We start from the raw sequence: 13,170 nt of genomic DNA on the forward strand, positions 1-13,170 counted from the left end.
TGATCTTTTCATAGCACTGTCAAGAGGACTTTAGGAAAGTAGATGGATACTGTTCATCACTTCATCCTCGAGGGTTGTATAGGATTCATTACAGAATGTCAGTTACCCAATAGCAATTTTTTAGACAACCAGTTACATGGATCACTTTTCCAAAATGCAGAGAAGACGCCTTTATAAGGGGCTTTACTATGCTATGCCACTTGGTACATATATCTTAATTATTAGAACCAAGCAAGCTGAGCAGACTGTGTCTCTGTTTCTTTAATAGCTATTAAGTTAGTTTTGTTGTTTTAATTTTTGTTTTTTAATTTTTTTTTAACATTTGGTCATGATTTGAATACACTGGGTGCTGTTAGATATTACTTCCTATGAGAAGAATACATATACTTCACTAACATGTTCTTTTCCTTGGTATCAAAATAAGTGTTAAGTTGCATATTAGTGGCATTTTCACATGTGTCAGGATGCCAGAGTATTGAAACATTATGAAATTAATATTCAGAAGGTCTTCTGAGTCCTTTACCTTATGTCATAAGAAGGGAGTGAAAACATCCTTAATTTTTATTTTTAGTCTAAAAAATATTTTTCTATTTTATTTTTCATGAATTTTAATCTTTTTCCTTCTCAAGCATCTTTTGATGCTACTGGGACATGTTAAATTTCATATCATTGTTGAGTTCAATGAAAACTAATTTGTGGTAATAACTCAGTGCGAATTCCTGGAAATAGTTCTTTAGAAGTTTCCCTACAGGGCCCATGGGCTTTAAATAGATGTTAATATGTTTAATTTTTGAAAAATTACACAAATAATCCATGAATATATTCTTGTAAAACAGTCAGATAATACAGAATTATATGGAATAAACCTTTCTTGGTGAGCACCTCCCCTTCCCAAGTGGTAAACTTGTTATGAGTATGGTTAGTGACTTTCCAGTCATTTTTCTTTGTGCTACCTGTGTTTGTATCTGTTTACGCTATAATAGTCTGTATAGCAAAATACACCAGGTTTAAAAGCAAATATTTGAAGTTATCTGATCTCAACTCTGACCACTCTAGCACTCAATTCTTATTTCCTTGTAATTTCATATTGCTCCATTTTGTTGTTTCTTGTAGATGTTATTGTATACACTCATTTTTTTCTATTTCATTTTCAGGTAACAATTATGGAGCTACAGGTAAGACTAGTTCTTCATTGAATTTGACTGAAGGTAATACGTTTTCAGGAGTATTCTGTGTTTTAAGTTAAAACATAAAGAGACTGTTTTAACAAGGAAAAATTGACCAAGCAGTACAGAAATGTGTCCAGACAATGATGAAACCCATATGCATTTCACATCTGACTTTTTGTTCTTTCAGACACAACTAGCACAGAAGACTACTCTAATCAGTGATTCAAAGTTGAAAGAACAAGAGTTCAGAGAACAGGTACAGGTCTAATTGGTGCTTTTTATGTTAAACTAACTTCCTTAATTTATGTTAGTATGTACTTGGATCTCATTTAGCTAATTTTTTTAAGAACTGATTTTATAGTTGGCCTTGCAATTTTGTCTTACACAGGAAATTTTAGTTCCTAGTCTGAAGGTGCTAGAGGATATCTCTATAAATTCATGATCACATATATTTTAAACAAGAACATTTGCATCCTGTTATTTCTATTTCCAGTGCTTAACATTTTGGGTAGCAGTTTGTGTTTGTTTAATTTGTAATAACTTAAGTCCTAAGAAAGAAGTTATTTTTGCTTTTGTCAGGGGGAAAATACATTGACATCAATCTTTACTACTTTTTCATGGTAGTTAAATTGTCTTGATTTAATATGATTTGTCCATATATTATCCAGTACAGTAATTCTATTTAAATAGGACCATGTGTGTATGCCTAGTAGAATGCAGAAGCATGCAAACACCAGTGTATGTGCATCTGTGGTGCATGATCTTTAGTAGTCTTTTTCCAAACTCGGCAGTAATAGTGACTCAAGTCAGCAGGCTAAGTTTGAAGGCTAAATCTCCAGGAATTTTCCAGTTTTTTAAAAATTCATACATATAAAAATCTTGATAATTGTTAAAACTAGGTGATGGATGGGTATATGAGCATTACTTGTGCTATACTTTCTGTGTTTCAGTATGTTTGAAAATTTTCATAAATTTTTTAAAAAATTCATAATGATAGGTGCTAAGTCTTGATGTTACTTAATTTTTTTCTGCTTCCCAGTGGTTTAGCCTTTCTCGTCTATTCTCAAGATTACTGCTGTAAAATTCTTTTCTTTTAGCATCCTCAGATCTTCAAACTGCTGACAGTTTTTGTATTAGTTAGTTATTTATTTATTTTTGGTGAGGAAAATTACCCTGAGCTAAGAACATCTTTTGCCAATAGTCCTCTTTTTGCTGAGGAAGATTGGCCCTGGGCTAACATCCATGCCCATCTTCCTCTACTTTATATGTGGGATGCCTGCCACAGCATGGCTTGATGACCGGTGTGTAGGTCCGCACTCAGGATCTGAACCTGCGAGCCCTGGGCCACCGAAGCAGAGCATGTGAACTTAACCGCTATGCCACTGGGCTGGCCGCGTATTAGTTATTTTTATAATGGTAAAATACACATAACATAAAATTGACCATTTTAACCATTTTAAAGTACATGTCCGGCCCGGTGGCGCAAGCAGTTAAGTGTGTGCGCTCCGCTGTGGCGGCCTGGCGTTTGCCGGTTCGGATCCTGGGCGCACACCAACGCACCACTTGGCAAGCCATGCTGTGGCGGCATCCCATATAAAGTGGAGGAAGATGCGCATGGATGTTAGCCCACGGCCGGTCTTCCTCAGCAAAAAGAGGAGGATTGGCAGATGTTAGCTCAGGGCCAATCTTCCTCACACACACAAAAAAATGTTTCAAAATAAATAAATAAATAAATAAAGTGCATAATTCATTGACATTTAGTTCATTCACAATGTTGTGAAACCATCACCATTATCTAGTTCCAGAACATTTCATCACCTCAAAAGGAAACCCCATACCCATTAAGCAGTCACTTCCCATTATCTCCTCCCCTGAGCCCCTGGCAACCACTAATCTGCTTTCTGTGTCTATGGATTTGCCTATTCCGAGTATTTTATATAAATAGAATTATATATACGTGGCCTTTTTTATCTGTTTTTTTTCACTTAGCCTGATGTTTTTAAGGTTCCTCCATGTGGTACTTTATTCCTTTTTGTGGCTGAACAGTATTCCATTGTATGGATGTACCAAATTTTGTTTATCCATTCATCAGTTGATGGACATTTGGGTTGTTTCTACTTTTTGGCTATTGTGGATAGTGCTGCTAGGAACACTGTGTACAAGTTATTGTTTGAAGACTTGTTTCCAGTTCTTTGGGGTATATACCCAGGAGTAGAATTGCTAGATCATATGGTAATTATGTTTAACTTTTTGAGGAACCACCAAAGCGTTTTATATAGTGGCACCATTTTATATTCCCACCAACAAAGTATAAGGATTCCATTTTCTCCATATCCTTGCCAACGAGTTTTTTGATTATAGCCATCCTAGTTGGTATGAAATGGTATCTCATTATGGTTTTAATTTTCATTTCCCTAATGACTAAGGATGTTGAGCATCTTATCATCTGCTTGTTGGCCATTTGTATATCTTCTTTGGAGCAATGTCTATTCAAGTCCTTTGCTCATTTTTTTTTTTTTGGTGAGGAAGAGTAGCCCTGAGCTAACATCTGTTGCCAGTCTTCCCCTTTTTTTGCTTGAGGAATTGTAGCCCTGAGCTAACATCTGTGTCAGTCTTCCTCCATTTTGTATGTGGGTCACTGCCTCAGCATGGCTGACGAGTGGTGTGGGTCCATGCCCGGGATCCGAACCCGTGAACTCCGGCTGTCGAAGCAGAGCGTGCCAAGCTTAACCTCTACGCCACAGGGCCGACCCCTATATTCTGTCTTTACCATTAAAAAATCTGGTTCTACAACAGTTCTTTTTTTTTTTTTTTTTTCATATAATTTCCATATGAATCTTATGATATGATTTGAATATTTGTTATTTTTAGATTCACAATTTAGAAGACCGTTTGAAGAAATATGAAAAGAATGTATATGCAACAACTGTGGGGACACCTTACAAAGGTAAGAATGATCTCTCATATCATGTTATCCTTGGTTATCTTATTGCTGGTTTTATGGATGACTTTTATTTTTCACTTTGCTATTCTAATTCTTTACAATGAATATATTTTACCTTTGTAATTCATCAATAATAGCTAGTTTTATGGAAAGAATGGTAGTAATCTAAAATAATTTTAATGCATATTTGTTGTAGAAAAAAGATCAAACAATGCTGCAGTGTAGAAGTAAAACTGCAAGTTCCCACTTTACTCTCCATTCTCCAGATGGACCTTGTTTACAATTTATGTGCATTTTTTCAGACTCTTCTATATGTATGCAAACATTTGTTATGTACTACATACACTCATATACACACAGAGTTATATATTTTAGATGCTTCTGTTTTTCACTATTACAATAATGCTGTAATTACTAATTTTAAGCCAGGATTTAAGGAGAAAATAATTTCATAAAAATTCTTATATTCAAGGTGGGGAAGGATGATTTGGAAATGTTCTTTTCATTAAAATAATATATGCCACTTAGTATAGAAGGAAAGTACCTCAACATAATAAAGACCATATATGAGAAACCCACAGCTAATATCATCCTCAATGGTGAAAAACTGAAAGCTATCCCTCTAAGAACAGGAACCAGACAAGGATGCCCACCGTCACCACTCCTGTTTAACATAGTACTGGAAGTCCTAACCAGAGCAATCAGGCAAGAAAAAGAAATAAAAGGGATCCAAATTAGAAAGGAAGAAGTGAAACTGTCACTATTTGCTGATGATATGATTTTATATATAGGAAACCCTAAAGAATCATCCAAAAAACTTTTAGAAGTAATAAACGAATACGGTAAAGTTGCAAGATACAAAATCAACATACAAAAATCAGTTGCATTTCCATACACTAACAACGAACTAGCAGAAAGAGAAATTAAGAATACAGTCTAATTTTCAATTGCAACAAAAAGAATAAAATACCTAGGAATAAACTTAACCAAAGAGGTGAAAGATCTGTACACCGAAAACTATAAAACATTGCTGAAAGAAATTGAAGAAGACACAAAGAAATGGAAAGATATTCCATGCTCTTGGATTGGAAGAATTAACATAGTTAAGATGTCCATACTTCCTAAAGCAATCTGTAGATTCAGTGCAATCCCTATCAAAGTTCCAACAACATTTTTCACAGAAATAGAACAAAGAATCCTAAAATTTATATGGAACCACAAAAGACCCCGAATAGCTAAAGGAATCCTGAGAAAAAAGAACAAACCTGGAGGCATCACACTCCCTGATTTCAAAATATACTACAAAGCTATAGTAACCAAAACAGCATGGTACTGGCACAAAAACAGACACACAGATCAATGGAATAGAATCGAAAGCCCAGAAATAAACCCACACATCTATGGACAGCTAATCTTTGACAAAGGAGCCAAGAACATACAATGGAAAAAAGAAAGTCTCTTCAACAAATGGTGTTGGGAAAACTGGATAGCCACGTGCAAAAAAATGAAAGTAGACCCTTACCTTACACCATACACAAAAATTAACTCAAAATGGGTTAAAGACTTGAATGTAAGACCTGAAACTATGAAACTTCTAGAAGAAAACATAGGTAGTACGCTCTTCGACATCGGTCTTAGCAACATATTTTCAAGCACCATGTCTGACCGGGCAAGAGAAACAATAGAAAAAATAAACAAATGGGACTACATCAAACTGAAAAGCTTCCGCACAGCAAAGGAAACCATCAACAAAATGAAAAGACAACCTAACAATTGGGAGAATATATTTGCAAACCATACATCTGATAAGGGCTTTATCTCCAAAATATATAAAGAACTCATGCATCTCAACAACAAAAATACTAACAACCCAATTAAAAAATGGGCAAAAGACCGGAACAGACATTTCTCCAAAGAAGATACACAGATGGCCAACAGACACATGAAAAGATGTTCAAAATCATTAACTATCAGGGAAATGCAAATCAAAACTACAATGAGATATCACCTCACGCCCGTCAGAATGGCTATAATTAACAAGACAGGAAACAATATGTGTTGGAGAGGATGTGGAGAGAAGGGAACTCTCATACACTGCTGGTGGGAGTGCAAACTGGTGCAGCCACTATGGAAAACAGTATGGAGATTCCTCAAAAAATCAAGGATAGAACTACCATATGATCCAGCTATCCCACTGCTGGGTATTTATCCAAAGAACTTGAAAACACCAATGCGTAAAGATACATGCACCCCTGTGTTCATTGCAGCGTTATTCACAATAGCCAAGACTTGGAAGCAACCTAAGTGCCCATCAAGGGACGAATGGATAAAGAAGATGTGGTATATATACACAATGGAATACTACTCAGCCATAAGAACCGATGAAATCCAGCCATTTGTGACAACATGGATGGACATTGAGGGTATTATGCAAAGTGAAATAAGTCAGAGGGAGAAGGTCAAATACGGTATGATTTCCTTCATTAAGTAGTAGATAATAACAATAACAAACATACAGAGACAGAGATTGGATTGGTGGTTACCAGAGGGGAAGAGGGGAGGGAGGAGGGCAAAAGGGATAATTCAGCACATGTGTGTGGTGATGGGTTGTAATTGGTATTTGAGTGGTGAACATGATGTAATCTATTTAGAAATAAAAGTATAACGATGTACACCTGAAGTTTATACAATGTTATAAACCAATGTTACTGCAATAAACAAAAATTAAAAAAAATAAAACAAAAAAATAATATATGCCACTTAAAAAGGATTTTAAAGATGAGCTTGAGTCCTCACGTAGTTGTTCCTTTGAGATAATCATGATCTATGAATAATCTCATAACAATTTTCCATTCTCAGTTTCACTGCCTTACTACATTAAGAATAGTTTTATTTTGCTAAATGTTTTGTAAAGCTTTCTCCTTTTTCATGGGAGGCACTAGGGCATGAATCCAAGCCGTTTTGCATTCCTTTGTGTTTTTGAAAACTCTTACTTACTGCTATGGAATAACATAAGATATTGTATAATTTTTAATTAAACAAGGACTTGCTTTGGATTCTTTCGAAAACACTCTTCAAAAAGGAGAGAAATCCGATTTGGAAGTTTCCTATGGCTCATTGCAGAGAAGATCCTGCTACAAAGATTCTTTGCCATGGCTAAGTCAACATGTGTGATTCTCAGCATAGAATTGCTAAATCAGTGCTCAGCAGTGCATAGAGAAGAGTATTGATTCTTTTTATTAGTTTCAACTTGAGAATTTCACACATGGTTTTCTTTTTTCTCAGTTTTAAATTGTAAAATGATCACGTATGTACAGTTTATTTAATAACTAACACATAGATACGTAATACTAAGTGCCAAGGACTGTTATAAAAAACATTTTGTATATCAACTTACCTCATCTTCACAACAACCCAAGCAGTCTGGTTTAATATGCACGTTAATCTCCTTACCATGCTGCCTCTTTAAAGAGTAAGAATAAGGGCCAGCCCCAGCGGCCTAGTGGTTAAGTTCGGCATGCTTCGCTTCAGCAGCCCAGGTTCGGTTCCCAGGCACGGACCTACACCGCTCATCTGTCAGTGACCATGCTGTGGCAGCGGCTCACATCCAAAAAGAGGAAGATTGGCAGCGGGTGTTAGCTCAGGGCGAATCTTCCTCAGCAAAAAAAAAAAAAAAAAAAAAGTAAGAGTAAAATGAGCACCCACCATGCAAGAAGAAATAAAACATTACCAATTCTTCAGAAACCCCTGTGTATGCCTCTACACTAATATCTTTATTCCTCCCCTCATACTGACTTTATGTTAATTATTCTCTATGTTAATTATTCTCTTGTTATTCTTTATCATTTACTAGAGATATATATATATATATATATTTCTAAGCAGTATTTTATGTTTTTTTGTTTTGGAGCTTTATGTAATACAATCATCCTGTAAGTTTGTGTGACCTGTTGGGTTTTTTTGCTTGAGATAAGATTTGAGATGCATCCATGTTATGTGTAGCTGTGGTTTACTCATTTCCATTTATTAATTTTGTACATTCTTTTTTTGTTGTTTTTTTTTGCTGAGGAAGACTCACCTTGAGCTAACATCCATTGCCAATCTTCCTCCTTTTTTTTTGCTTGAGGGAGATTAGCCTTGAGCCAACATCTGTGCCAGTCTTCCTCTATTTTGTATGTGGTGGCAAACCACATACTGTAAGAATGTACCCTATTTTGTACATTGTTGTACATGTCTCTTGGTACACATGTGAAATATTTTCTCTGTACAACTAAGAGTGGAATTGCTGGGTCCTAGGGTGTGAACGTTTTTGTGCATATCCTAAACTCAGTTCTATAGACAGAAACTTTCCCACATTATCTATATGGTTACCTTGAGGTATAGCTCATACAGGAAAAGCAGGATAAATTTTGTTTCTTTACCGGTTTTAGATAGTCTGTATTTTTGAGGGTCTGTTTCTGGCACCTGTAGTCTGTTCCATTGATCAATTTGTCTATTCCTGCTCTAATACTTCACTCTGTTAACCAAGATGACTTCATAATAAAGCCTTGCTGTTTGGTTGGGGAAGCTTTCCTGCTTTCTTTATTTTATTTTTATTTTTTTTTAATTGATGTTTTAATAGTTTTTAACATTGTGAAATTTGGGGTTGTACATTTTTGTTTGTCCGTCACCATATATATGTCTCCCTTCACCCCTTGTGCCCACCTCCCACCCCCATTGCCCCTGGTAACTACAATACAGTTTTCTCTGTCCATGTGTTGGTTTATAGTCCACATATGAGTGAGATCATACAGTGTTTGTCTTTCTCTTTCTGGCTTACTTCACTTAACATAATACCCTCCAGGCCCATCCATGTTGTTGCAAATGGGACGATTTTGTCTTTTTTTTTTATGGCTGAGTAGTATTCCATTGTATGTATATACCACATTTTCTTGATCCAGTCGTCAGTTGAGGGACACTTAGGTTGCTTCCATTTCTTGGCTGTAGTGAATAATGCTGCAATGAACATAGGGGTCCATAAGCCTCTTTGGATTGTTGAGTTCAGGTTCGTAGGATAGATTCCCAGTAGTGGGATGGCTGAATCATAGGGCATCTCTATTTTTAATTCTTTGAGGAATCTCCATACCGTTTTCCATAGAGGCTGCACCAGTTTGCATTCCCACCAGCTGTGTATAAGGGTTCCTGTTTCTCCACATCCTCTCCAACATTTGTGGTTTTTTGTCTTGGTGATTATAGCCATTCTAACGGGCGTGAGGTGATATCTTAGTGTTGTTTTGATTTACGTTTCCCTGATGTTTAATGATGTTGAACATCTTTTCATGTGCCTATTGGCCATCTGTATATCTTCTTTGGAGAAGTGTCTGTTTATTTCCTCTGCCCATTTTTTGATCGGGTTGTTTGTTTTTTTGTTGTTCAGTTGTGTGAGTTCTTTATGGAGATCAACCCCTTGTCAGATGTATGTTTTGCAAATATTCTCTCCCAGCTGGTGGGTTGTCCGTTCATCTTGATTCTGGTTTCGTTTGTCTTGTAGAAGCTCTTTAATCTGATAAAGTCCCACTTGTTTATTTTTTCTTCAGTTTCCCTAGTCTGGGTAGGCATGTCATCTGAAAAGATTCCTTTATGACCAATGTCAAATAGTGTGTTGCCTATATTTTCTTCTATGAGTTTTATAGTTTCAGGTCTCATCTTCAGGTCTTTGATCCATTTTGAGTTAATTTTTGTGAATGGTGATAGCAGATAGTCCACTTTCATTCTTTTGCATGTGGCTGTCCAGTTTTCCCAACACCATTTATTGAAGAGACTTTCCTTTTCAAGAATGTCTTAGCTATTCTTAGCTCTTTGAATGTCCATATAAATTTTAGAATCTCATTACAAATTACACACACACAAACCTAGGAGGATTTTGATTAGGATTGTATTGAATTTATAGAAAAATTAAAGAGAATTGGCATCTATATGGTATTGAGTCTCCAACCCGTAATCATGATATCTCAACATTTACTTAAGTCTTCTTGAATTTCTGTCGATAATGTTTATTCTTCTGAGTAGTTATCGTGTACCTCTTTTATTATGTTTATTCTTAGATGTGATTATAAATATAAAATTGGGCTTTTATTTTTATTTTTCAATTAAATGTACTTTTAAAAGACATTCTTGTACACTTTTGAAGAAAACTTCAGCAAGCCTACTTTAACTATAAAATTATCTGTGATACACTTATGTGATTAAGATTATGTTAAATGTAGTTAAGTGGATTTTTCAGTTACACGTTTTAGAATTGGGCCCAGATGAAGTATGGTATTAAAAATGCTGACTAGTACCCAGATAAAGTTGTTTGGAAAGACTCATAAGAAGCCATGGGTAGACAATTTGGCAAGCATCTTTATTTGAATGATAACTAATTTCCATTCTCAATTGCTTAAAACTCAAAATAAGAATTTTAAGAAGAGGAAGAAAGTTCTTTTATATGCCACTATTTGGAAAAAGACAAGAAAGGGTACATGCATTGAAAAACAGTATTAATTGCTTCTCCAGGAAAGTAGCTATAAATAAGTAATCTACATGTTTAAAACAGTAAAATCACTTATTTTCTGAATAGTGAAAAACATTGTAAACTCTTGCATTTTGTGTTGATCTGGAGGAATGAAACACTTAAATATGATATACAGGTAGATATTTTTTGAAGAGAAAATAAATAGTATATTATCATTATTTAGTTCTTGGTACTCTATATTTGCCTAGTGTGGTTTGAGTGAATTAGGTCTTCTAAAAGTATACATTTTTAAAAATAAAATATTCCAAACATACAAATACATGCAATATGCAATGTAAATATCAAATATGAAGACTAGTTAATACCTATGAATCCACCATCTAAAACGTTGTCAGTATGCGGCCCGGGTTTGGAACCCCGGGCGCGCACCGACGCACCGCTTCTCCGGCCATGCTGAGGCCGCGACCCACATACAGCAACTAGAAGGATGTGCAACTGTGACATACAACTATCTACTGGGGCTTTGGGGAAAAAAAAGGAGGAGGATTGGCAATAGATGTTAGCTCAGAGCCCGTCTTCCTCAGCAAAAAGAGGAGGATTAGCACGGATCTTAGCTCAGGGCTGATCTTCCTCACAAAAAATAAAAATAAAATAAAATAAAACGTTGCCAGTATGAGGCTCGTTCTGCTGCTCTTTAATCTTGTATCTCTCTGTTCTTTCCCAAGGGTAACCACTGTTATTATACTATAGCATAAATACAGTTCCTTAAAAAAATTAATTTTATATTTTTGGACTGTATAGAAATGACATCATACTGTATGTATTCTATGTATTCTTACCTTCTTTTTCACCCAGTATTATGATTTTGAGATTCATTCTAATGTGTGAAGCTATAGTTTAACTATTTTCAATGCTGACTTTAATAATAATACCTTATATCTTTATATCACACTTTATTTATTCTCTTGTTGGTGGCCATTTGAATTGTCTCAATTTTGCTTTTATAAACAGTATAACTGAACGTTGACTCCTGGTGTACAGATGAAGTGTTTCTCTAGGGTGTACCTGTAGGAATTGAATTTCTGTGTCATAGAATATGCTTGTCTTCCTCTTTATGTAGTTTTACAAAGTAATATCAAGTTGTTGTCTATAGTGGTTCTATCAGTTTACACTCCTGCAAGCAGTACACAAGCGTTACCATTGTTCCACATAGTCACCAATGCTTGGTATTATATGACTTTCAAGATTTTGCCGGTCTCATCTTTTTAAGTGATACCTCATGAGGTTTCATTTGTTTGTTTTGACTAAATAAATGGTGATTTAAATTATAAATCAAAAGAAATGTAAAGTTACAATAAAAGGCTACTTTCAACGATTGCATTTAGAGGCTCATGTATTGTTCATAGCTCTTATAATAGAAGCCTCCTTGTATTATCCTGTTGCAAGTGTGATTTTTTTATTTACTCAAGTTTTAAAAAATTCAGGGTTATCAAGGTATAATTTACACATAGAAATATTCATCTGCTTTTAGATGTACAGCGTAAAGAGATTTGACAAATGTATGCAATAATGTAACCACCAACAAAATAAAAATAGAGAATATTTCTATCACCCCAAAAAAGTTATCTTGTGCTCTTTTGTGGTCATTTCCTAACTCTAGCCCCTGGCAATGACTAATCTGATTTTCCTCCCTTGTAGTTTTGTCTTTTCCAGAATTTTACTTAATGGAATCAGTCTTTTGTATCTGTATCTTTTGTATTCTCTCACTTATCATAATGCTTTTAAGACACGTCTGTTTTGCTATATATATTTGAAGTTTATTCCTTTTTATTGCTGCATATATTTCATTGTATGATGAACCACAGATTTCTTATCCTGTCACAGTTAATGGACGTTTAGCCTGTTTCTAGTTTTGAGCTGCTATGGACTACAGCTGCTACGAACATTCATGTGGAAGTCTTTATGTAAATATGTCTTTTCATTTCTCTTGAGTAAATATCTAGGAGTGAAATGGCTGGTCATGTGATAAATATTTGTTAGATGAGTCATTGAGTGAATGAATGAGCAGACATTTAAAAAACATTTTTAATATTAATGTTGTAGAATGTTACCATAAAGAAAATCCTTTATGGTTATTGTTTTTGTGCCTTTTGTCTTACCTTCTCCAAGGTTATAAAACTATCCTCCTATAGTCTCTTCTCAGAGTTCCAAGTTTTGCTTATCATATTTAAATCTTTATTCTACCCAGAATAGATTGTTTTGTGTGTCTGTCTTGTAGGACTTGAATTTCAGATTATTCTAGCATGGCCAAAATTGGAAGTCTTTCATTCTTAAAAGTCAATTTTGTTAGGTACAGAATTCTAGATTGAGAGTGATTTTTTTCTTAGTGCTTGAAAATTATTACTCCATTGTTTTCTGGATTTTGTTGTTGCTGTGACATCTGTTGGGCATCTTGCTAATAATCTTTCCTCAGTTAGTAATCTGTATTTCTCTCTGGTTGCTTTTAAGATATTTTCTTCATTGGTGTTCTGTAATTTCACTATGGTATATCTAGCTATGGATTC

General features: G+C 35.0%; 1 protein-coding gene across 4 annotated transcripts in view; it reads left to right on the forward strand.

The window, feature by feature from the left end:
• Window positions 1-13,170, forward strand: part of GOLGA4 (golgin A4) — a 116,986-nt gene that overhangs the window by 87,092 nt on the left and 16,724 nt on the right. For all 4 annotated transcript variants that reach the window (XM_058554982.1, XM_058554991.1, XM_058555004.1 and 1 more), the window contains 3 exons: window positions 1,155-1,175; window positions 1,357-1,425; window positions 4,041-4,116. In XM_058554982.1, the coding sequence (XP_058410965.1) occupies window positions 1,155-1,175; window positions 1,357-1,425; window positions 4,041-4,116 (166 nt within the window). The remainder of the gene's footprint in view (window positions 1-1,154; window positions 1,176-1,356; window positions 1,426-4,040; window positions 4,117-13,170) is intronic.

This window comes from Diceros bicornis, chromosome 2 (genome assembly GCF_020826845.1).
Source record: "Diceros bicornis minor isolate mBicDic1 chromosome 2, mDicBic1.mat.cur, whole genome shotgun sequence".
Taxonomy (NCBI): Eukaryota; Metazoa; Chordata; class Mammalia; order Perissodactyla; family Rhinocerotidae; genus Diceros; species Diceros bicornis.